The sequence below is a fragment of the Macrobrachium nipponense genome, chromosome 22 (genome assembly GCF_015104395.2).
Source record: "Macrobrachium nipponense isolate FS-2020 chromosome 22, ASM1510439v2, whole genome shotgun sequence".
Taxonomy (NCBI): domain Eukaryota; kingdom Metazoa; phylum Arthropoda; class Malacostraca; order Decapoda; family Palaemonidae; genus Macrobrachium; species Macrobrachium nipponense.
In genome coordinates, this window is record NC_087213.1 from 37,467,510 (window position 1) to 37,492,877 (window position 25,368).

General features: G+C 52.3%; 1 protein-coding gene across 1 annotated transcript in view; it reads left to right on the forward strand.

Annotated features, from left to right (window-relative positions):
* LOC135198597 (uncharacterized) overlaps positions 1 to 25,368 on the forward strand; it is a 430,841-nt gene that overhangs the window by 395,704 nt on the left and 9,769 nt on the right. Inside the window, exon 6 of the mRNA XM_064226329.1 lies at positions 2,129 to 2,257. Within this exon, the coding sequence (XP_064082399.1) occupies positions 2,129 to 2,257 (129 nt within the window). The remainder of the gene's footprint in view (positions 1 to 2,128; positions 2,258 to 25,368) is intronic.

Genomic DNA, 25,368 nt, shown 5'->3' on the forward strand with positions numbered 1-25,368 from the left:
ATATATATATATATATATGCACACTAAAACAAGCGGCCCTCCAACAGGCTCAAAGGTCATAAAATCATTAGCTGGTATCAGCTGAGCCAATGAAGTTGAGATTTCATTTTAAAATACGCCTGTTATGTAAAGGTGTCCAGCCTGCAAGGCAAACTCCTAGACAGTGCAATCAAGTCCTTGGAGCCCACCTTCATTAGTGACTTTGTGAGAGTCAGTTTGAAGGGCCTTTGCCGCCTTTCTTTGGTTCCGATGCGAGGGAATATTTTAGTTATAAGGCTTTAGGACAATTTAGATATTATAATATATATATATATATATAACTATATATAATATATATATTATATATATATGTATAGTTATATGTGATAATATATATATATATATATAGAATTATATTATATAACGACGCCCTTTTGTTTATGTATCCCCTGACCTCCATATCTGTTTTCTTTTTCTGGACTTTACTACCCAGATTTTTTATTTCATCAATTTTTTGCCCGTGATTCTCTATATATATATATATTAATATTATATATATATATATATATATATAATATATATATATATATATATATATAATATATAGATTGATATTGAGAATATAATTAAAACACCATTATGAATATGATTCGTTATCTTTGAAATGTCTTTTTTTTTTGTTAACTAATGGTTGATAAATAGATGTGATGAGCAATGACTTTCTTTAAAACAGAAGATTCAGTGTTAGATCCCACGGAGACATAAGCGAGCTCTGGAAATATAGACACATCAGGTTTGGATGGCGCGATGTCAAAGGTTGCAACCTAAACAGAACAGACCACATCCTATGCTCATGTAAAGGTTGAAGCAAGAATCTGGTTTTGAGTAGATTTTATAGGTGTGACTATGATCTGTATATGACGTCATGAATATGTTCTGTGGTATTTACGTCATTTATTTGGGAGTGTCTTGTGAATGAATTCATGCTTGCATACATGCGAGCTGTTCCCCTACTTAATGTGAGAGTAAGATAGCTAAGATGGAGAACTATACAAAGTCGGCGAAGCGCCAAGATGGCCGTCTTTAAGTTGAATTTTAATTAGTGCATGTGCATTCGGTTGAATGGGTAAGCATACTTACTTTTAAGCCCAAGTGTGGCTTGTCTTGTTGTATTCTCAAACATTTATTTCAAAGATGTCCTTTTCCATATGACCTTTTGATTTTTGGCATTTTGATTTATTTGCAAATTGACTTATGTGGGATTTCTTTTTCTCCGTCTATCTCCAGATTGTTTCTGGCGATGGGAACTTATCTGAAAATGGTAACTTAACGGATAGTTCCATGGTTTTAGTGTTACTTATAAGACTGTGCTATGACATTTCTAGTTGCTTATGTTGTGACTAAGCTAATGTTAATTATTGTAGAGAAAGGGGTGGACAGGTTTAATTCGATCCTCAGGGTTATTTGAGTTATTTGGATTTTGAATTTAGTCTTTCAGTTAAATCTTTGTTAAGAGCCTGATTTATTTAGTTAATACTTTGTTCTTAAATAAATGTATGTTTGTAGTTCTCGAGTCTGATTTAGTTACCTTAGGTAATTATGTGAGATTGATAGAGAGAGAGAGAGAGAGAGGTTGAGAGAGGCTTAGAATGTCACCTCAGTGCCTTGCTGCTATAGGGTCATTGCTACCAACATATTATTTCCCTTTTGAATCTGCACCGAGGATAGAACCTCGGTAACATGTGTATATATATATATATATATATATATATATATATATATATATATATATATATATATATATATATATATATATATAAAGTCATTTCACATTACCGAGATTCATATGGATTTGAATGTCTTCATGGGTTCGCGCCCGGGACCAGGCAAATCTATTATCGTGAAAAAAATTCCCCTTCGGCTAAGCATATATGAAAATATATTATTCCGAGGTAGAGCGAATTAGATATTAAAGGACATTGTAGCTCGAGCTCGATGTTTATATGTATATATATATATATATATATAATATATATATATATAGATAGATAGATAGATAGATAAACAGATAGTAGCGTGTGTCGACAAATATACATAAATGTACACAACCACACTCATCCATCAAGCATAATTATGGTACTCGTTGCAGATTTACGCCATGGGGGGCGCTGTCAAAGCCGAGTGTCGCCTGACCCTTGGGCCTCTCGAGGTGAGCTCCTCCAAAACTCTCCAGGTCAGGACTCGGATAACTCGCTTCTGGACAATTACTACTCTTCGGGTGAGTCATCTATTTCGTCATGGTTCATGAGTTGTTGTTGTGTTTACCAAATACTTCTAAATCATGTGATGTACTGAATCCGTAATAAATAATTGTAGATTATATATATCTATACATATATATATATAATATATATATATATATATATAATATATATATATGTGTGTGTGTGTGTGTGTGTGTGTGTGTGTATATAGATATATATATATATATATATATATATATATATATATATATATATATATATATATATATTATATATATATGTATATATATATAATATATATATATATATATATATATATATAATATACACATACATATCTGTCTGTACATATATATACATATATACCGTTTCAAACACTACCACCATACAGTATTCTCTACTTTTGCATCATCCTAGGATGTGTTATCTGCCTGTGGAACTTAAACTTCTTACTTTTGTTCCTGATTTTCCCCTCGGAAATTTTTTAGCCTCTTCCCTAGGTAGAAGTTAAGGGTTTTCCTTCTTTCTAAACCCTCTCCGTCTAGGCCTTAGTGTGAGAGAATACTTGCTCTCTGAGTATTCAACGCAGGGAAATGGTATAGCAGACCTACCTCGAATCTCTCACCCAGCTATATAAGATTCTCAGATTTTCCAATCTGCAGCGAAGTTGTGTAACGCTAAACATCGAAGAACTGAGAACTTCAATTTTTCTTCCTTTTAACAGTCCACTGTTCTCCTTCGTTGGAAGTATCTCCAAAATCTCCTGCAAACTGGGCTTTTCCCCTCCCAGCCAACCTAATATTTTGGAGCTTTCTACCCATTAGTAATAAAAAAATACAGAATTGTTTCATAGTTTTCGTCTAACTCATCCTTAGATGGCTCTAATATGCCCGACCCCATAAGTCGACCCAATAAGAAACCTGTGCCTTCTTCTATTATCTTTGCGTGCAAAATCTGCTGAGCCCTGAAATGCCAGAAGTTAAGGGAAAGCCTTTGGACCTCACGACATCCTCTCTTGGTTTCTTAAGTAGTTTACTAATTAATTTTTCTGTTTCATCCAAAACACTGTTATCAACCCATAGTCTTGGAAGGCCTCACTGGCACAGCCTGTTTCTCAGATAAGTGAGGGTTGTAATTCCTCCAGCAGTTGTCTTCTTCTTAGTGGCTATATAGCCAGAATGAGGCTTTGAAACTATTCATTATTCATCTAAAAGACATTCACCTCAGATCTCCTCCGCATGCTATCTGTATCTCTTGCTGTGGCGGGGTTGGCTAAGGCTTCACTGACAGTCCTGGAAATGAGAGGTCAATGGTTCGCGCCTGTCGGCCGGCAATTCTATTATCGCTTAATAAATTCCCCCTCGGTTAAACATATATGAAAATATATTAATTCCGGGGTAGAGCGAATTAGATATTAAAGGACATTTGTAGCTCGATATATGTATATGAATCACAGTAATGTGATATGACTTATATAATGACTACGCGCGGGCAAAAGCACTACCACGCTACCGAGGACGAAATGGGTTTGATGCAGTCTCCAATACAAAAAAATACCTGAGCGCGGCAGGTATTTGAGATGGGAGGCGGCATAAACTTTTATCTCTTGCGGTGGCGGGGTTGGCTAAGGCTTCACTGCCAGTCCTGGAATTAAGAGGTCGATGGTTCGCGCCTGTCGGCCGGCAATTCTATTATCGCTTAATAAATTCCCCCTCGGTCAAACATATATGAAAATATATTAATTCCTGGGTAGAGCAAATTAGATATTAAAGGACATTTGTAGCTCGATATATGTATATGAATCACGGTAATGTGATATGACATATATATATATATATATATATATATATATATATATATATATATATATATATATACATATCTCCAGAGGTGGTGTGATATACACTCGTGTATATATATATATATATATATATATATATATATATATATATATATATATATATATATATATATATATATATACACGAGTATATATCACACCACTACAGGAGAAAAAGTAAGAGACTGGCGCAGTAAGTCCTGACCTGTTTAGACTGTTTTTCCAAGCCGTTAACGAAGGACTGCTAATGGCTTGGAAATGAAGTCGAAACCGGTCAGGACCTACACCAGCACTTTTATTTCTTCATCTGTGGTGATGTGTGATAAAGAGATCACGTGTTGTGATCATATATATATATATATAATATATATATATTATATATATATAGATATATATATATATATAATATATATATATATGTGTGTGTGTACAGATAGATAGTTAGAAAGACAGATAGTTATGTGTGTATGTAAGTATGTATGTATGTATCTAAGCGTGTTTGTGTTTCCTGATGATTAACGCGTGCATGCAAGTTCATTATGCATCAACACTCAAGGCGTGAACAAAAGAACAAGGAAATATGAATACTTTGTTGGTAACAAGCTGTGAATAACTGATGTGACTTACCGTTATGTACCGATAGCGAGAATTAATGATCCCATCAAATATCAAGTCTCTCATGCTTGAAAGCTGCATTTAAACAAACTCCTATCAAGAGTCGACAGTCACGTCTCTGACGTGACACTGGTAATATTTTTCAAGTAAATTCGCCCTAATATCTTATTGACTGAAATTGTCTCATTAAGAGTTATCGATTAATTTCGCCATTGCTCTGTCCAGATAGAATGAACTCTTTCAAATTGTTTGATGTCTTTTTCTTACAGAGAAGAGAAAAATTAGATTATGAAAAGACCGGGTCATCGTGTTGCCTAAATCTCTGAATGAGCTGCCAACTTCAGAAATTAAGAATTGATTAAGATTTGCCTAAGCCCAGAGTTTGGATGGTTAATCATTAATTTTCTGATTTACCTAATTACTGCAAGTATTTTTCACATTTTGTTTATCGCTGCTGCTTTTTGAAACTTTTTAGTCAAGTTACCTTGTGGGTGGATGACGATTTCTCCAAAGTACTTGTTACCGTTTCCATTTTCCAAAGTACTACACTCATTATAAATCAAAAGTTTATTTTTCTTTTAGTTTCATGAATCTTAATAGACAGGTAATACTGCGGAGTATGAGGCGCTTTTTTTTAAAGTCATATAAATCAAATTATTAAAAAAATATTGATTTTCGTATTTTGATGATGGTTGGTAATTATTTCCCAGAACATTTTTACCTAGAACTATTATTCAGTCACAGGGTAACCCTCGGTATCATATTTGGAGGTGAATTTCATACTGTTTTTCTTTTTCTTTTTTTCTTTTTTGAGGAGGGGAATTGATTATGGAACAATAAATAAACTATTCTATTCAACAATGCATGTGATAATAATAGGTAAGCTTTGAGGGCAGAGAAAATAACGACATGTCAGCTTGCAGACTTACGCTTCTGGAAACGACGCGAATACCAACCGACTATTTCTCTAAAAGTCTTCGTATACAATTCATCGCATATGGGATTACACTCAGTGAGTTGTAGTAATTACCGTAATATTTTTTTATATCACTCCAATTATGAACTGCATCGCCAACTGCGGATGATAAAGCAGTTAACGATAGCGATTACATAGCAGAGTTCCCAGATACCTAGTAACCCTTCCTTTGATGGTTTAGCTTGAAGCTTCGCGAGTTATCGCCTTTAGTGCGTTCTACTTGTAATAATAATAATAATAATAATATAATAATAATAATAATAATAATAATATTAATAATAACTGGTGTCCAACTATATTTTCTGACGAACACATGCTACATTCAGCACTGACATTACATATTGCAATTCTACCAATACGTAATAATTCCTGCTTATGCCTTATCAGCAACCGTTGGAAGTAGAGATTATATCAAACAAAATTTTTAACAGAAACCCTTATTTCTTGAGGCATATGCTGCAATCTTTATTATCATTACAGCTGTAATGTTATATCAGTATTGCGTGCAGCGTCTCTTCGTCAGAAGAAATATAGCCGGACTCCAGTTATTATTATATTTTTTTTCTCTCTCTCTATCACAGTCCTCTAATTCGACTGGGTGGTATTTATAGTGTGGGGTTCCGGGTTGCATCCTGCCTCCTTAGGAGTCCATCACTTTTCTTACTGTGTGCGCCGTTTCTAGGATCACACCAGTGCTGCCACACTCTCGGATTGGAATTATCGTACTGGCTCCTCAAAATTATGGGTTTTCAGTAAAAAATATCGTACAAAATTGTAGATTTTATCGTAATTATTATCTCACACTGTTTCTGATATTTAACACATTTTTATAATTTGACAAAATAATGAATTTATGTATGATTTCTTTGTAGTCATTAATATCTTGCAATTTACATATATAATTAAGAAAAAATACAAATGAAACATTTCTCTCTACAAAAACGAAAAAAAAATGGAATTATGAATAATTAGTTAATGTTATCAACAATTGTTATGGACAAATTATTACTATATTGTTTTAACACTGTGGTAAAAAAAAGTATGCAGCTTAGAACGTCACTTCTTTCCATAATGTAAACTAAACTGATAACGAATTAACACGAAGATATGTGAGTTTATAGGCCCACCCATACATATCTTTAAGCACCCCAAAACATCGAAAATCAAAATAGCATCACTGAGTAGTAAAATAAAATATATATATATTAAACATGACTGGTACTGATACCTATCCCATGATAAAGGAATTAATAACAATAATAATTGTAAAGTATATCTTTAAGAATCTTCTTCCTAATCAAATTCAAGTTCTCTGACGTTCTGGAATATCTGAGCATGATTATTTATTCTGGAAAACATATCATTTGCAGGAGTAAAATGAACACATGACCCTCCTGAATCTTTGATGCAACTAGCAGAGAGTAAAGCCCCATTAACTGTCCTTGTTTTCGGTCTGTTTCTTTGTTTAGTTTTAAAGAGGTTAACTTTACTGAACACTCGTTCGCATTCAGCATTAGAGTGCGGCAAGCAAAGAGCAGTTAGAGCAAATTTGGCTAGGTCTGAAAAACTGCTATTTTTTTTTTCCTCCTGCCTGGGGGCCCGACGCCAGGCAGCCCGACCCGTTCTCCTTCCCACCAGTGGCCCCACCCCAGGGACCAAACTGGTGTCCTCCCCACAAGGGTCCTCAACCCTGGTCGGCAATAACCAGTCGCCTCCCCACTGGGGTGGGGCCCCACTCCTGGCAGCCCAACTGATTTGCTTCCCCGCTGGAGGCCCCACCCCTGACGGCCAGACCAAATCTCCTCCCCGCCAAGGGCCCCATCCACTAGCGGCCTCGACCTGTCCCCTCACCGGCGGGGCCCCAATCCCAAGCGGCCCAACCTGTTCGCTTCTCAGTGGAGGCCCCACCCAGTCTCCTCCACCCCCACCAAGGTCCCACCCATGGCGTTCTGACCTGGTCACCTCCCGGCTGGGGGCCCAACACCTGTTGGCCAGACCTGGTCGCCTCACCCACTCGTCCTGGGACCTGTGATGACCTTTGCCCATTCATCCCAGAACCTGCGGCGGGCCTCGCACCACGACTGTCCTGGCAACTGTGGCAGGTCTCACCCACCTGTCCTAGCACCCGTGGCGGGTCTCGCCCGCCAGTCCCGGCATCCATGGGAGGCCTCACCAGGCAACCCAGGCACCAGTGGCAGGCCTCACCAGCCCACCCTGGCACAAATGGCGGGCCTCAAACGCCGTCCGGGGACCTATCACAGGCCTCGCCCTCCTGTCCTGGAAAACCCTTGGCAGGGCTCGCCGGCCATTCCAACCCGTGGCAAGCCACTCACCCGCTCATTCCCTGGCACCTGTGACAGGCCACGCCCCGCCGTCAAGGCAGCTGTGCCAGGCCTCAACCTCCTATAAGGCACCAGTAGCAGACCTCACCCGATTATCCCAGAAGCTGTATCGGGCATTGCCCGAACGTCCCAGTACCTGTGGTAAGCCTCGCCAACCCTTCCCGGGATGCGTGGCGGGCCTTGCCCGCCTGTCCCAGGACGCATGGCAGACGTCGCCTGGCGGGACCCGTGGCGGCCCTCGCCCACCATTCCCGAGACACGTGACGGACCTCGCCCGCCCATCCCGGGACCCATGGCAAGCCTCCCCCACCAGTCCCGGGGCCCGTGGTGGACATCGCCCACCTGTCCTGGGAGCCATAGTGGACATCGCTCACCCATCCCAGGACAAGACGTGGGCCCGGTCCACCTGTCCGAAAACCCATGGCAGATATCGCCCGCCTGTCCCGGGACCCGTGGCACACCTTGAATGTCCGTCCCAAGACGAGTAGGTTGGGGATCACCAGTCGCGGGACATGTGGCGGACATCGCCTGCTACTCCCGGGACCCAAGATGGGCCCCGGCCAGCCCTTCCCGGGACAAGAGGTAGACATCGACCGTTGCGGTAATCGCCCGCCCATCACGGAACCCGTGGCGTATATCATCCGCCCGTCCCGGGACCTGTGGCAGGCCAGGCCCGCACGACCCAGGACCCGAGGCAAACATCAACCGTCCATCCCGGGACCCGTGGCTAGCCCTGCCCAACAATCCTGGGACACATGCAGACATTGCTCGCCGTTAACGTAGCAGACATCGCCAGCCTGTCCCGGGATGCATGGCAAGCCCCTGGCCTGCACGTTCCCAAAAACACAAGGCAGGACATCGCCCCGCCTGTCCCGGAACGGCAAAGCCCCTACCCGCCGCCCTCCAGGGACACGGCGGACATCACCCACCCGTCTTGGGAGCCATGGCGGACATCGCTCACCCATCCCGGGATCAGAGGTGGATTTGGTCCACCCATCCGAAAACCTGTGGCAGATATTGCCCGCCCGTCCTGGGACCCATGGCAAGAGGCAGACATCACCCACCTGTCCTGGGACATGTAGAATACATCGCCTGCCCGTCCCAAGACCGGTTGCGGTAATCGCTCGCCGATCCCGGGACGCTCGGCGGACGCCAGCCCACCCGTCCCGGGACGCTCGTCGGACGCCGGCCCGCCCGTCCCGGGACCCGCAGCGGACGCTCGACGGACGCCTCCCCGCCCGTCCCGGGGCACTCGGCGGACGCCTGCCTGCCCGTCCCGGGGTCGCTCGGCGGACGCCTGCCCGCCATCCCGGGACGCTCGGGCGGACGCCTGCCCGCCCGTCCCGCGGCGCTCAAGCAGACGCCTCCCCGCCCGTACAGGGACGCTCGGCGGACGCCTGCCCTCCCGTCCCTGACGCTCGGCAGACGCCTGCCAGCCCATCCCGGGACGCTCGGTCGGGCGCCTGTCGCGTGCCCGTACCCGGACGCTCAGAGAAGCCTGCCTCCCCTTCCCAGGACGCTCGGTGGATGCCTGCCCGCCCGTCCCGGGACGCTCGGCAGACGCCTGCCCGCCCGTCCCGGGACCGCGCGGAGGAGCCTACCTGCCCGTCCGCGCGGGTCCCGGACGGTCGGGCCAGGCGTCCGCCGAGCGTCCCGGACCCGCGGTGGACTCCTCCCCGCCCTGTCCCGGGGCGCTCGGCTGACCCGGCCCGCCCATCCCGGACGGCTCGGCGGCGCCTTCCCGCCCCGTCCCCCGGCGCTCACATACGCCCTGCCCGCCCTGCAGGACCTCGGCGGACGCCTGCCCTCCCGTCCCTGGGACGCTCGGCAAGGACGCCTGCCCGCCCCCATCCCGGGACGCTTCGGCGGTACGCCTGCGCGATCCCGTCCGCGGGACGCGGAGGAGGCCTACTCCTGCCCCCGTCCCGTCCCGGGTCCCGGGACCCGGGCGGGCAGGCGTCCGCCGAGCGTCCCGGACCCGCGGTGGACGGCCCTCCCCGCCCGTCCCGGGGCCCGCTCGGCGGACGCCTGGGCCAGCGCCATCCGGCGGGACGCTCGGCGTAACAGGCCCTGCCCGCACCCGTCCCGCGGCGCCCTCAGCAGGAACCCCCTGCCCGCCCGTGGCAGGGAAACGCATCGGAGGACCCTGCCTCACCCGTCCCTGGACGCTCGGCAGACGCCTGGGCCCCCCATCCCGGGACCTCGGCCGGACGCCTGCGCGGCCCGTACCCGGGACGCTCCGGACGGGAAGCCTGCCCCCCTTCCCTAGGACGCTCGGCGGACGCCTGTGCCCTGCCCGTCCCGGGACGCTCGGCGGGGACAACTGCACCGGACCCGTTCCCGGGACGCCTCGGGCGGACACCTGCCCGCCCGTCCCTGGACGCTCGGGCAGACGCCTGCCCGCCCCCCGTCCCGCGGCGCCCTCAGGCCAGACGGCCTCGCCCACCCAGCGCCAGGGCACGCTCGGCGGACGCCCTGCCCTCCAGTCCCTGGACGCTCGGCAGACGCCTGCACCGCCCATAAACCCGGGGACGCTCGGCGGGACGCCTGCCGCGCCCGACCCTGGGAACGCCTCGGCGGAGCCTGCCCCCCTTCCCAGGACGCTCGGCGGACCTGCCCGCGGGCCCGCCCGTCCCGGGGACGCGTCGGCGGACAACTGAACTGCACGCCCGTCCCGGGACTCAGCTGCCCGGCCCAAGCCCATCCTGGACGCTCAGCGGAGCCTGAGCCTGCACCGCCCGTCGGGACGCCTCAGCCCGGACGGACTGCCGCCCGTCCGGGGCGCTCCAGCGGGACGCATGCTCCCGCCCTCCCTGGACGCTCGACGGACGCCCTGCCCACCCACCCGTCCCGGGACCCGCGCGGACGCCTGCCCGCCCGTCCCGGACGCTCGGCGGACGCCTGCCCCGCCCGTCCCGGGACGCTCGGCGGACGCCTGCCCGTCCCGGGACGCTTGGTGGACGCCTGCCCGCTCGTCCCGGGACGCTCGGTGAATTCCTGCCCGCCCGTCCCGGGACGCCTCGGCGGACGCCTGCCCGGTCCCGGGTACACCCGCGGAGGAGGCCTGCCTCCCGTCCGTCGCGGGTCCCGACGGGCGGGCAGGCGTCCGCCGAGCGTCCCGGGACCCGCGGTGGACGCCTGCCCCGCCCGTCCCGGGACCCGCGGCGGAGCCTGCCCGCCCGTCCCGGGACCCGCGCGGACGCCTGCCCGCCCGTCCCGGGACCCGCGTGGGACGCCTGCCCGACCGTCCCGGGACCCGCGCGGACGCCTGCCGCCCATCCCGGGACGCTCGGCAGACGCCTCCCCGCCCGTCCCAGGACACTCGGCGGACGCCTGCCCGACCGTCCCAGGACGCTCGGCGGACCCCCTGCCCGCCCGTCCCGGGACGCTCGGCGGAACCCTGCTCCGCCCCCGTCCCGGGACGCTCGGCGGACGCCTGCCCGCCCGTCCCGGGACCCGCAGCGGACGCCTGCCCGCCCGTCCCAAGGCTCGCGGACCCCCTTCCGCCGTCCCGGACGCTCTGCGGACCCCCTTCCCGCCCGTCCCGGGAGCTCTGCGGAGCCTGCCCGCCCGTCCCGGGACCCGCGGCGGACGCTGTCCGCCCGTCCCAGGACGCTCGGCGGACGCCTGCCCGACCGTCCCGGGACGCTCGGCGGACGCCTGCCCGCCCGGCCCGGGCGCTCGGCGGACGCCTGCCCGCCCGTCCCAGGGACGCCTCGGCGGACGCCTGCCCGCCCGTCCCGGGACGCTCGGCGGACCCCTGCCCGCCCGTCCCGGGACGCTCGGTGGACCCCTGCCCGCCCGTCCCGGGACGCTCGGCGGACGCCTGCCCGCCCCCCGTCCTGGGACGCTCGGCGGACGCCTGCCCCGCCCGCCCCGGGACGCCTTGGCGGACGCCTGCACGCCAGTCCCGGGACGCTCGGCGGACGCCTGCCCGCCCGTTGCCGGGACGTTCGGCGCGGGTCCCGGGACGGGCAGGCAGGCGTCCGCCGAGCGTCCCGGGACCCGGTGGACGCCTCCCCGCCCGTCCCGGGACCCGCGGCGGACGCCTGCTCGCCCGTGCCCGGGACGCTCGGCGGACGCTGCCCGCCTGTCCCGGGACCCGCAGCGGACGCCTGCCCGCCCGTCCCGAGACGCTCGGCGGACCCCTTCCCGCCCGTCCCGGGACGCTCAGCGCACGCCTGCCCACCCGTTTTTCCCCCCGGGAGCTCGGCGGACCTTGCCACCGCCCGTCCCGGGACGCTCGGCGGACGCCTGCCCCCGCCAACCGGGGCCGGGACCCCGCCGGCCCGGGACGTCATGCCCGCCCATCCCGGGACCCCGCCGGCGGAAACCTGCCCGCCCACCTCCCGGGACGCTCGGCGGACGCCGCCCGACCGTCCCAGGGACCTCCCGGTTCCCGGGACGCTCGGACCTTCCCGGGACGCCTCCGGCCCGGGACGCCTGCCCGCCCGGGTCCCGACCGCCCTCCCAGGAAGGACCGCCCGCCCGCCCGTTCCCGGGACGTTCGGGCGGACCCCTAGCCCGCCCGTCCCGGACGCTCGGCGGACCCTGCCCGCTCGTCCCGGGATGCTCGGCGGACGGCCTGCCCGCCGCTACCCGGGACGCTCGGCTTTGACAGCCTGCCCGCCCGTCCCGGGGACCCGCGGCAGACGCCTGCCCGCCCGTCCCGGGACCCGCGGCGGACGCCTGCCCGCCCGGTCCCGGGACGTCGGCAAGACGCCTGCCTGCCCGTCCCGGGACTCTCGGCGGAACCTGCCCGACCATCCCGGGGACGCCTCGGCGGACCCCTGCCCGCCCGTCCGGGACGCTCGGCGGAACCCTGCTCGCCCGTCCCGGGACGCTCGGCGGACGCCTGCCGCCCGTCCCGGGACCCGCAGCGGACGCATGCCCGCCCAGTCCCGAGACGCCTCGCGGACCCCTTCCGCCCGTCCCTGGACGCTCGGCGGACGCCTGCCGCCCGTCCTGGGACGCTCGGCGGACGCCTGGCCCGCCCGTCCCGGGACGCTCGGCGGACTTCCTGACCCACCCGTGCCGGACCCTCGGCGGAAAACGCCTGCCCGCCCGTGCGGGACCGGCGGCGGACGCCTGCCCGCCCGTCCCGGGACGCTCGGCGGACGCCTGCCCGACGCCGTCCCGGGACGCTCGGCGGACGCCTGCCCGCGCCCCGTCCCGGACGCTCGGGGGGACGCCTGCCGCCCGTCCCGGGACGCCTCGGCGGGGACCCCTGCCCGCTCGTCCCGGGATGCTCGGCGGGACGGCCTGCCCGCCAGTTCCCGGGACGCTCGGCGGACGCCTGCCCGCTCCCGTCCCGGGAACTCGGCGGACGCCTGCCTGCCCGTCCCGGGACGCTCGGCGGACGCTGCCCGCCCGTCCCCGGGCGGGACCTCAGCGGGGACCCCTGCCCGCCCAGTGCCGGGACGCTCGGCGGACCCCTGCCCGCTCGTCCGGATGCTGCCGGAGGGCCTGCCCGCCCGTCCCGGGACGCTCGACGGACGCCTGCCCGCGAGTCCCGGGACCCGCGGCAGACGCCCTGCCCGCCCGTCCCGGGACCCGCGGCGGACGCCTGCCCGCCCGTCCCGGGACCCGCGGCGGACGCCTGCCCGCCCGTCCCAGGGACGCTCGGCAGACGCCTGCCTGCCCGTCCCACGGGACTCCTCGGCGGAACCCTGACCCGACCGTACCCGGGACGCTCGGCAGGACCCCTGCCCGCCCGTCCCGGGACGCTCGGCAGAACCCTGCCCGCCCGTCCCGGGACCCGCAGCGGACGCCTGCCCGCCCGTCCCGAGACGCTCGGCGGACACCCCTTTCCGCCCGTCCCGGGACGCTCGGCGGACGCCTGCCCCATGCCCGTCCCGGGGACGCTCGGCGGACGCCTACACGCCCGTCCCGGGACGCTCGACGGACGCCTGCCCGCCCGTGCTTGGGACCCGCGGCGGACGCCTGCCCGCCCGTGCCGGGGACCGGCGGCGACGCCTGCTCGCCCGTCCCGGGACGCTCGGCGGACCCCTGCCCGCCCGTCCCGGATTGCTCGGCGGACGGCCTGCCCGCCAGTCCCGGGACGCTCGGCGGACGCCTGCCCGCAGTCCCGGGACGCTCGGCGGATGCCTGCCCGCCCGTCCCGGGACGCTCGGCGGACGCCTGCCCGCCCTGCCCCGGGACGCTCGGCGGACCCCTGCCCGCCTGTGCCGGGACGTTCGGCGGACGCCTGCCCGCCCGTGCCGGGACCGGCGGCGGCGGACGCCTGCCCGCCCTTCCCGGGACCGGCGGCGGACGCCTGCTCGCCCGTCCCGGGACCGGCGGCGGACGCCTGCCCGCCTGTCTCGGGGACGCTCGGCGGACCCTGCCCGCTAGTCCAGGGACGTTTGGTTTTGGCGGACGCCTGCCCGCCCGTCCCGGGACCCGCGGCGACGCCTGCCCGCCCGTCCCGGAAGCTCGGCGGACGCCTCGCCCGGCCCGTCCCGGGACGCTCGGCGGACGCCTGCCCGCCCGCCCCGGGACGCTCGGCGGACGCCTGCCCGCCCGTCCCGGGACGCTCGGCGGACGCCTGCCCGCCCGCCCCGGGACGCTCGGCGGACGCCTGCACGCCAGTCCCAGGACGCTCGGCGGACGCCTGCCCGCCCGTGTCGGGACGTTCGGCGGACGCCTGCCGCCCGTGCCGGGACGTTCGGCGGACGCCTGCCCGACCTTCCCGGGACTGGCGGCGGACGCCTGCCCGCCCGTCCCGTGGGACCGGCGGCGGACGCCTGCCCGCCTGTCCCGGGACGCTCGGCGGACGCCTGCCCGCCAGTCCAGGGACGTTCGGCGGACGCCTGCCCGCCCGCCCGTCCCGGGACCCCTGCGGCGACGCACCTGCCCGCCCGTCCGGGAAGCTCCCCCCCCCCGGCGGACGCCTGCCCGCCCGTCCCGGGACGCTCGGCGGAGCCTGCCCGCCCGTCCCGGGACGCTCGGCGGACGCCTGCCCGCCCGTCCCGGGATCTCGGCGGAGCCTGCCCGCCCGTCCCGGGACGCTCGGCGGACGCCTGCCCGCCCGTCCCGGGATGCTCGGCGGACGCCTGCCCCCCGCCGTCCCGGGACGCTTGGCGGTACGCCTGCCCGACCGTCCCGGGAAGCTCGGCGGACGCCTGCCCGCCCGTCCCGGGACGCTGGCGGAAACCCTGCCCGCCCGTCCCGGGACGCTCGGCGGACGCCTGCCCGCCCGTTCCCGAGACGCTCGGCGGACCCTTCCCGCCGTCCCGGGACGCTCGGCGGAACCCCTTCCCGCCCGTCCCGGGACGCTCGGCGGACGCCTGCCCGCCCTTCCCGGGACTCGGCGGACGCCTGCCCGCCAGTCCCGGGACCCGCTGCGGGACGCCTGCCCGCCCCGTCCCGGGACCCGCTGCGGACGCCTGCCCGCCCTCCCGGGACCCACGGCGGACGCCTGCCCGCCCGTCCCGGGACGCTCGGTGGACGCCTGCCCGCCCTTCCGGAAGCTCGGCGGATGCCTGCCCGCGCGTCCCGGGACGCTCGGCGGACGCCTGCCCGCGCGTCCCGGGACGCTCGGCGGACGCCTGCTCGCGTCCCGGGACGCTCGCGGATGCCTGCCCGCCGTCCGGGACGCTCGGCGGACGCCTCCCGCCACCCTTCCCGGGACGCTCGGCGGACGCCTGCCCGCCAGTCCCGGACCCGCTGCGGACGCCGCCCGCCCGTCCCGGGACCCGCTGCGGACGCCTGCCCGCTCCCGTCCCGGGACCCACGGCGGACGCCTGCCCGCCCGTCCCGGGACGCTCGGCGGACGCCTGCCCGCCCTTCCCGGGGACGCTCGGCGGATGCTTGCCCGCGCGTCCCGGGACGCTCGGCGGACGCCTGCCGCGCGTCCCGGGACGTCGGCGGATGCCGCCCGCCCGTCCCGGGACGCTCGGCGGACGCCTGCCCGCCCTTCCCGGGACGCTCGGCGGACGCCTGCCCGCCAGTCCCGTGACCCGCTGCGACGCCTGCCCGCCCGCCCGTCCCGGGACCCGCTGCGGACGCCTGCCCGACGTCCCGGGACCAGCACGGCGGACGCCTGCCCGCCCGTCCCGGGACGCTCGGCGGACTGCCTGCCCGCCCTTCCCGGGACGCTCGGGGATGCCTGCCCAGAGCGGTCCCGGGACGCTCGGCGACCGCCTGCCCGCGGCGTCCCGGGACGCTCGGCGATGCCTGCCCGCCCGTCCCGGGACCGCGGCGGACGCCTGCCCGCCCGTCCGGGACGCGGCGGACGCCTGCCCGCCCGTCCCGGGACGCTCGGCGGACGCCTGCCTGCGCGTCCCGGGACGCTCGGCGGAGCGGCCCTGCCCGCCCGTCCCGGGACCCGCGGCGGACGCCTGCCCGCCCGTCCCCGGGACCCACGGCGGACGCCTGCCCGCCCGTCCCGGGACGCGGACGCGCCCTGCCCGCCCTTCCCGGGAGCTCGGCGGACGCCTGCCCGCGCGTCCCGGGACGCTCGGAGGACGCCTGCCCGCGCGTCCCGGGACGCTCGGCGGAAGCCGCGCCCGTCCCGGGACCGCGGCGGACGCCTGCCCGCCCGTCCCGGGACCCGCGCGGACGCCTGCCCCGAAGTCCCGGACGCTCGGACGGACGCCCTGCCCGCGTCCCGGGACGCTCGGCGGACGCCTGCCCGCCCGTCCCGGGACGCTCGGCGGACGCTGCCCGCCCGTCCGGGATGCTCGGCGGACGCCTGCCCGCCCGTCCCGGGACGCTCGGCGGACGCTATCCCGCCCGTCCCGGGACGCTCGGCGGACGCCTGCCCGGCCCGTCCCGGGACGCTCGGCGGACGCCTGCCCGCCCGTCCCGGGACGCTCGGCAGACTCCTGCATGCCCGTCCCGGGACCCACGGCGGGCCTCGCCCGCCACTCCCTGCACAGTGTAATAGCTATTCTGTACCTTAGAATCAGAATATGCCACTGCATCTTCTCAATTCTCTTGGGATTCTCTGAATCTTCAAGTTCTTTTCCCGTTGCACTCCACGAATCCTACTTAATCCTCTCTTTCTTCTCCCTGGCACCTCCACTAATCCTACTGAAATCCTCTCAACTTTTCTTGGGCTTCTCCTAATCCTGTTTCTTCTCCCGGCACCTACACAAATCCCCTTATTTTCTTCACCGTTTCTATATTCCCTCCCTTTTCTTTTCCATCAACGAATCAATAAAACTTTAAGAAAACATTTTAACATATTTATTTCCGTTCTAGTTCAATTCCCTTCAAGGATTAACAAACAAACTTATTACAAAATAAACATTCTTCCTCAAAATTTCCACTTCTTATCCGTCTGAATGAGGCCAGTGCAGTCTTCATCACGCCATTTCTTCAAGATCCACAGAAGCTTGCTGCAGTTTTCACTGCTCTCCTCCATTCGTCTTCATTTCTCCTGGAGGTTCTTCAAATCACAGACCATTTTCTCCTTCGTTCCTCGCAGCCATCCAACCTCATCATCCATCTGGTCGTTCCATTCGCCCTGGACACCGGCCTTCTTCTTCAGCGACTCCAGGAGACCATTTCCTTCCTCTAGAAGGCATGCCAGCTCGTTCCTCTTGAGTTTCGCTGTTTCAACTTTACACTGGAGTCCACGCTTTTCCTCCAAGAGGTCCTCCAAGACCTTCTGCAGGCGCTCCAACCTCAGCTCCAGTCTTTCCAGTCGGGATCCCACTTTTCGCGTGAGTCTTTTGTTCCTGAATGAGCCATCGCTATCCGCGCCGCTTTATGACCGTTTATAGCTGCACGTCTTTTTCCTTCTGTCCTAGGAGTTTGCTCGAGCCCCTCAAGCAGGCAGTTTGCGTCTGACCACTGCCCAGACAGTTCCCTTATCCTCTACAAAGGGCATCGTTCCTCTAACCAATTTCCTTCACGTTGTTCTCAGATGATGGTTTTCTTCGGCCATCTTGACCATCTTGTCTTCCAGCTGCCGTTTTCTCCCTCTTCTCTTTATCGTTCCAGCTTCGAGCGAGTGAGCCCTCTCTTGCAAGGCCTGCTGTTGCAACACCTCCTGAGTCATCTGCATTTCACCAACGCGTTCTTCTTCCCTTTCCGCCCGCCTTCTGCGTCTCTTCTTGGTAGTCGAGCCTCTTGTTGTAGCTGAAGAATTATTGTCCTGTCCAAGTGCACAACGCTGCTCTCTCTGGCACTGGATGGCTTCTCGCAAGGCCGCAATTCTCTCCGTTCAGTTCCTTTTCCTTAGGCTGTTCAGCTCCATCATTATCAGTCAAGAGAGAAATCTCGCCAGCGAATAGGCAGCCACACCAAACAAGTTCACTAATAACAGCTGCTGCCAAGGCCAGATAAGGCCACATTTTCTTCAAACTGAAATCCATATCTGAAGTATCCAGTTCATATACCTCCTCCTCTCTGACTCTCGATTTTTCGTTGATTTTCTATATTCCACGAGAGATATTTTTGGTTTATCGAAATATAGCAGGAAAGATTCTGAACTTTAATTATGTCTTGTCTCTTGCGGAAATTTTTATAAATTGCTGAAATCTCTCTCTCTCTCTCCTCTCTCTCTCTCTCTCTCTCTTTCTTTCTTTCTTTCTTTCTTTCTTTCTTTCCCCGCCCCCAAGGTCTGGAATTCTTCATTTGTTCCTTGATTTAGGTTTAAGGCTTCGCATTCAATATTTTAGAAGGAAGGAGAGAGAGAGAGAGAGGACCGTATTTTTGCGTAGAAAAACAGAAAAATAGAGAATCTAATTGTGTATAACCATGCTTAGTGTATAATGCTTTAATTGAGGTTTATATTAATATTATTCATTCTTTCTATAGATATATATATATATATATATATATATATATATATATATATTTATATATACACTCGTATATATATATATATATATATATATATATATATTTATATATATTATATATATATATATTATATATATATATATCTATATATATATATATATATATATATATATATATATATGATAATGCCCCAAAGTCAGGTCACCTTTTAGGCATGCTGTCTACGCACGAGGACGCCAAAGGACACGAATGAATCAAAAGTATATTGAAGCAGGAATGCGCACTGAAACCCACTATTAAAACCCACTCATGGAAATTATGACAGCCCTTAAGCAAGCTTACCGCGCGTGCGCACGTGTGTGTGGGCGTAATATACGTGATGTTGCAACAGTACTAAGAGAGAGAGAGAGAGAGAGAAAATGGCTACGGTTGTTAATGATGATGTTTTTTCCCGATCACAAACCGTGACCAGGTAGTGTTTTTCTTCTTCTTCTTTCGAAATAGCGTATTCAGGAACTTGGCCTTTTTCTCTTTTTTTAAAGGAAAAAAAAATTCTGATGGCCACAGCTGTGAGTAAGAATAGGACCAACGTGAAATGATTGTTAACATTGTGTATTTTATAATCTCATTACCATTTTACCAGTATCTGTTTATTTATTTAATTATTTGTCCTTTATTTATTTTTTTCTTTTTCCAATTACTAGTCTCTTCTGTCTGTTTATCTGTTACCTTCTTTGTTACTACTTTCTAATGAACACCATAATATTCTTTGGAAGCTTGAATTTCAAGTCAGTGGCCCCTTTGGTGGGCTTGTTCCATATGAATACGGTTTATAGAACCCCTTTCCTTTCTGCCTTTTTTCTTATTTTCGGCCCTGGGCAAGAACAGGACCTCTGGTTTGCCGTCCCAACTGCCCGCTAACAATTCGCACGTCCGTCAACAATCATTATGCCAATGAGTAACTTGAATTATTGGGTAATAATAATTCACTGACACACAACTCGTGCGTAACGCTGGCCACTTGTTTCTTTAGGATGTCGGATGTCTGATACCATTAAGAAGTTTTCTGTTTCCTGATTTCGTGAGCTAGTTTATCGTCCGTTCTATTTTAACCTTTTTAGCCTTTCTAGGGGACCGTTGTAGTCTCAAAATTAGTATTATTATTATTCTAAAGATGAACCTCATTACATATAGAAATAAGGCCCAACCCACCACCCCAGGGTCCATTGACTTTGAAATTCAAGAACAGAAGGTAATGGGATATACAGAATGAAGAGATCACCAAACACACACACACACACACACAGAGTTTTCATTAGCGATTGTGTTTGTGATGGTTAATTTTTCAGAAATCATTTTCACAAGCAATTTATAATTGTTACCAAAAGTTCCCCTACTCAAATGATTCTTCAATAATTATTTAGTTCAATTGAACGTTTGCTACAAGTTTGCACACACAAATACAGTCCGTTCTTTTTTTGTCTGCTCTCTCTCTCTCTTCTCTCTGCTCTCTCTCTCTCTCTCTCGCCTCCGGTTTTTTTTTACCTCATCTATGGCAATAAATTCGGGGATTTTCCTTTGTTTACCATTTTTTGTCAAATGAATTTCATGATTCTCTCTCTCTCTCTCTCTCTCTCTCTCTCTCTATCTCTCTCTCTCTCTCATCTTGCCCCTAAGGTCTGGAATTCTTCATTTGTTCTTCATTTAGGTTTAAGGCTTTGCATTCGATATAAGTTGAAAGAGACCTTACAGACCTTACATCTTGTTCGGGTTGCCCCAGGTCCCTCAGTGTGAGGCACCTCTAATGTCTACCAGATAGTTGATAGTACATCTTCCGGTATATTTTGCATCTTCCAATCTTGGATGGTCTGGGATGCAGTTTAGATATTTGTCGAGCTTATTCTTAAACACATCTACGCTCACTCCTGATATATTCCTCAGATGAGCTGGCAACGCATTGAATAGACGCTGCAATTATCGATGCTGGTGCGTAGTGGATTAATGTCCTGTGGCTTTATTTCCTTATTTTTCCTGGTATAGTTTGGGCACTATTAATCTACCTCTGCTTGCTCTTTCTGATATTTTTAGCTCCATGATGTTTTCGGCTATTCCTTCTATCTGTTTCCATGCCTGAATTATCATGTAGCGTTCTCTTCTCCTTTCTAGACTATATAATTTTAAGGATTGTAGTCTTTCCCAGTAGTCAAGGTCCTTAACTTCTTCTATTCTAGCTGTAAAGGACCTTTGTACGCTCTCTATTTGTGCAATATCCTTTTGATAGTGTGGGTACCATATCATATTGCAATATTCAAGTGGACTACGAACATATGTTTTATAAAGCATAATCATGTGTTCAGCTTTTCTTGTTTTGAAGTGCCGTAACAACATTCCCATTTTTGCTTTACATTTTGCCAATAGAATTGCTATTTGATCGTGCATAACATGTTTCCTATTCATCATCACACCAAGGTCTTTAACGGCTTCCTTATTTATGATTGTCTCATTATTCAGGTCCCCTATGTGCATATAGCTTTCCTTCTCTGTCTCCATAGTTTATTGATTCAAATTATCAGAGTTAAATACCATCCTATTTACCTCTGCCCAATCATATACTTTGTTAAGGTCTCTTTGTAGCGCGTTCGTATCTTCATCACAAGTAATTTCTCTACTTATTCTTGTGTCATCGGTGAAACTACTCACTACCGAGTCCTTAACATTACTGTCTATGTCTGCAAACAGTAATGCAGCTAACACCGTACCTTGTGGCACACCGGAAATTACCTTAGCTTCATCCGATTTCTCATCGTTTGCAATAACTATCTGTTTTCTGTTGTGTAAAAATTCTTTTAACCATCTTTCTACTTTATCCACTATATTATGTTTTTTTCTAATTTTCTTTCACTAATATTATGGTCTACCTTGTCAAAAGCTTTTGCAAAGTCTAGATAAACCACATCTGTTTCATTTCCGCTTTTCATTCAGACGTTAATTCATAATTGTTGGGTCAGACCCCCAAATAACTTGACAGGTAGGAATTTAATATAATGTAGATAGTTTGAAACCAATTAAGAACTGTCAAGCCCGATTGTATCCTAAAGTTGGTCATGTTCCTGTTTTTCAGAAGGTCCGCACGGTGCCACTGACGTTACGCAGTGAGGCTGAGAGTGCGCTGCAAGAGCTTGAAAAAAATAAGATTATAGAAAGAGTAGAATTCTCAGATTATGCCTCACCAATTGTTACTGTCAGGAAGCAGAATGGATCCCTTAGGATTTGTGGGGATTTTCGTAGAATAAATGAAATTCTTCATGAATCTAAATTCCCATTACCTAATATGTCAGAATTAATTTCCAATGTGTCTGGATATAAGTATTATACCAGACTTGATCTCAAGAAGGCTTATTTGCAGATGGAAGTTGCTCCAGAAGACCGTAAATATTTTATAATTAACACACATTTGGGTCTATATAGATATTTACGCTTACCATTTGGTATCCATTCTGCTCCTGCAATATTTCAGAAGTTCATTTCCCAATTGTTAGCTTTTTATGATTTTGCTTATCCATATCTGGATGATATTGTTATAGGTGGAGACTCACCAGCTGAACATCATAAACGTGCAACTAGCAGAGAGAAGAGCCCCATTAACTGTCCTTGTTTTCATTCTGTTTCTTTGTTTAGTTTTAAAGAGTTTAACTTTACTGAACACTCGTTCGCATTCAGCATTAGAGTGCGGCAAGCAAAGAGCAGTTAGAGCAAAATTGGCTACGTCTGAAAAACAGACTCTTTTGGGACACTTCTCCCCAGAACTTATCAGGTGACTCATTAACGAGATGTTGAAGTTCGTGTTGCAATATGGGAAACATTCTCCATTGATCATCCAGCTTTTGAAGTAGTGAGTGGTCATCTGGGGGTACAATCAGGAGATTCTTTCTCTGAATTCTGATGAGAGAGCATTTTTTGGACAGAGAGTTTAACTTTGACAGGACACCATCATTGAAATTATACCTCTTCTTTATTTGTGTGCATGCCACTACAAGGAAACTTCTACACCTCTGATAAAACTCCTGCTGTTGAGCTTTCTTTTCCTTTATGGAGGGGTTTTTTAATCCCTGCATAACTTTCACTCCTGGGTACATTTGGTCCTGTCCATAAATGAGAGAAGGGGTCTCTGAATAGCATGGACACTTTATCATGGAGAACTGTTATTACTGCTTTATCTGACGGGAAAAATTTGTTGAACTCAGTAAACTTTGGAAGAACCCAGTCAAGGAACATGAAATATAACTTCATGAAAGGATCATGAAGGGAGTTGATAATCAACTCTATTGCTAATAGTTTCTCAGCGAACCACTTCTCCGAGAAAAATAGCTTCAGTGCCTCCCACTGTTCCAATAGCCTTTGAACCACGTTACAATTGGAGACAAGCGGCTGCAAGCCATTACGGACTCCGAAATAATTCTTTCTTTTTTTATAGAAATTAGCCTGTTTCATGGAGGAGTTCACCGACCATTTATATTTGTAATTAATTACTTATCAACACCTTAGAATTATCGCACAAACCGTACGATAATGGAAAATGCTATCGTGCATCGTACCAAGGCCGTTTTTATCGTACTTGTACGATAATTATCGTACGTGTGGCAACACTGGATCACACTCTTCTGCATGAGTCCTGGAGCTACTTCAGCCTCTAGTTTTTCCAGATTCCTTTTCAGGGATCTTGGGATCGTGCCTAGTGTTCCTATGATTATGGGTACAATTTCCACTGGGATATCCCATATCCTTCTTATTTCTATTTTCAGATCTTGATACTTATCCATTTTTTTCCTTTGTTTCTCTTCAACTCTGGTGTCCCATGGTATTGCGACATCAATGAGTTATTATTATTATTATTATTATTATTATTATTATTATTATTATTATTATTATTATTATACTATATCAGGAAACTTTCTATATAAGTATCATGGGCAAGCAATAATTTTTCCGAATAATACTTTTCATGGGGTAGGGTCAGTTTCAAATCATATATTTATATTTTTCTCAGTTCTCAAAGACTGTGATAGCTAGACTTCTCTGATCTTGAGAATTTAACGCCATATCTGAATTATGTTACTAGTTATTTTCACCTTAACCTTTTTTCCAAGTTCATAGGTCTCTTTACAATCGAACATTTCAATTTTCTCTGATTTTTATGAAACTTTATAAGTAGGTGCCTTAGGAATTCATGATTATTCTCTCCCAGCATTTTTTATCTTGGCCACATTTTCAAGATCACAGGTCAATTTAGAGGACATAATTTGTGATTATTGGCCCCTAATATCTCTAGCACCGATCTACTTTCAAGGTCAAAGGTCAGCTTGAAGGACAGTGTGAAACTTATCTGATTCTGATGAAACTTGGAAATTATGGGTCTATTGCTATAATGATAATTTTCAGAAATATTTGTTACTTGACATGTTTGGTTACCTTACAGTCCATTTTGAGTCTAAAAAATAAAATAAAACCTTCCTCCAACACTTTGCTACGAGTTCTCTCTTAAATTCTATAGTGTTTCTCGCCTTTTTAACAGAAGGGGTCTAGCCCTTGGAATTTTCTTTGACCCCATAATAGCTTATTTAGCGGTTGCACTCGAATTAAAAAAAATACAAAAAGCACAAAAACAACGACCACAACAGCAGAATGGGTCACGAAAGAAGATGGGATGCTCTGGCTGGGAGCTTGGTACGGGCCCCGGTCACGCGCTGGGCCCCGGATAGAGCGTTTCCTAGTGTACGAAAACCTAGACAAAATTTCGTAGAAAATCGAAGTTTGACTGTAATAAAAGAGGCACACCTGTTTCACAATCACTTCACTCCATATCAGGAATCATGTGTATATATATATATATATATATATATATATATATATATATATATATATATATATATATATGTGTGTGTGTGTGTGTGTGTGTGTGTGTGTGTGTGTGTGTGTGTGTGTAGTCCCGTGACTGGAATTTTGAATGGAATGGAATGGAATATAAAGTTTAAGCAGAGGCTAGCGCTTGGACCTACGAGGATAGAAAAGTCTGAAAGGTGTAACACGAGGAATAGCTCAATTGAGGCAGTTGCAGTATGATAAATCGTTATGAGAGGATGGATAGCAAGACGGAAGAAAGAGAATATGAATGGAGGCATAGTAAAAAGGAATAAAAGGGGTTGCAGCTAGAGGACGATGGCACGCTGCAAACAACTTAAGTAATCCCTACAGTGCACCGCATAAGGTACACTGACGGCACTCCTAACCCCGCCCCCCCTTAAGGAGAATGGAATCTTATATGAGAACCACTAAACCCTCTGCAGGTGTAAGAAGTACATCTTAGTTTGACCAGACCACTGAGCTGATAAACAGCTTTCCTACTGCTGGCCCGAAGGATTAGATATTTCTGCGTGGCTAGGAACCAATTGGTCACCCAGCAACGGGGCCTACAGCTTATTCTGGGATCCGAACCACATTATATCGAAAAATGAATTTCTGTCACCAGAAATAAATTCCGCGTGGAACCTCTACCACTCTGATGTTATCGCGTGGGCAGCAAACCAGTTTTGCAGTAAA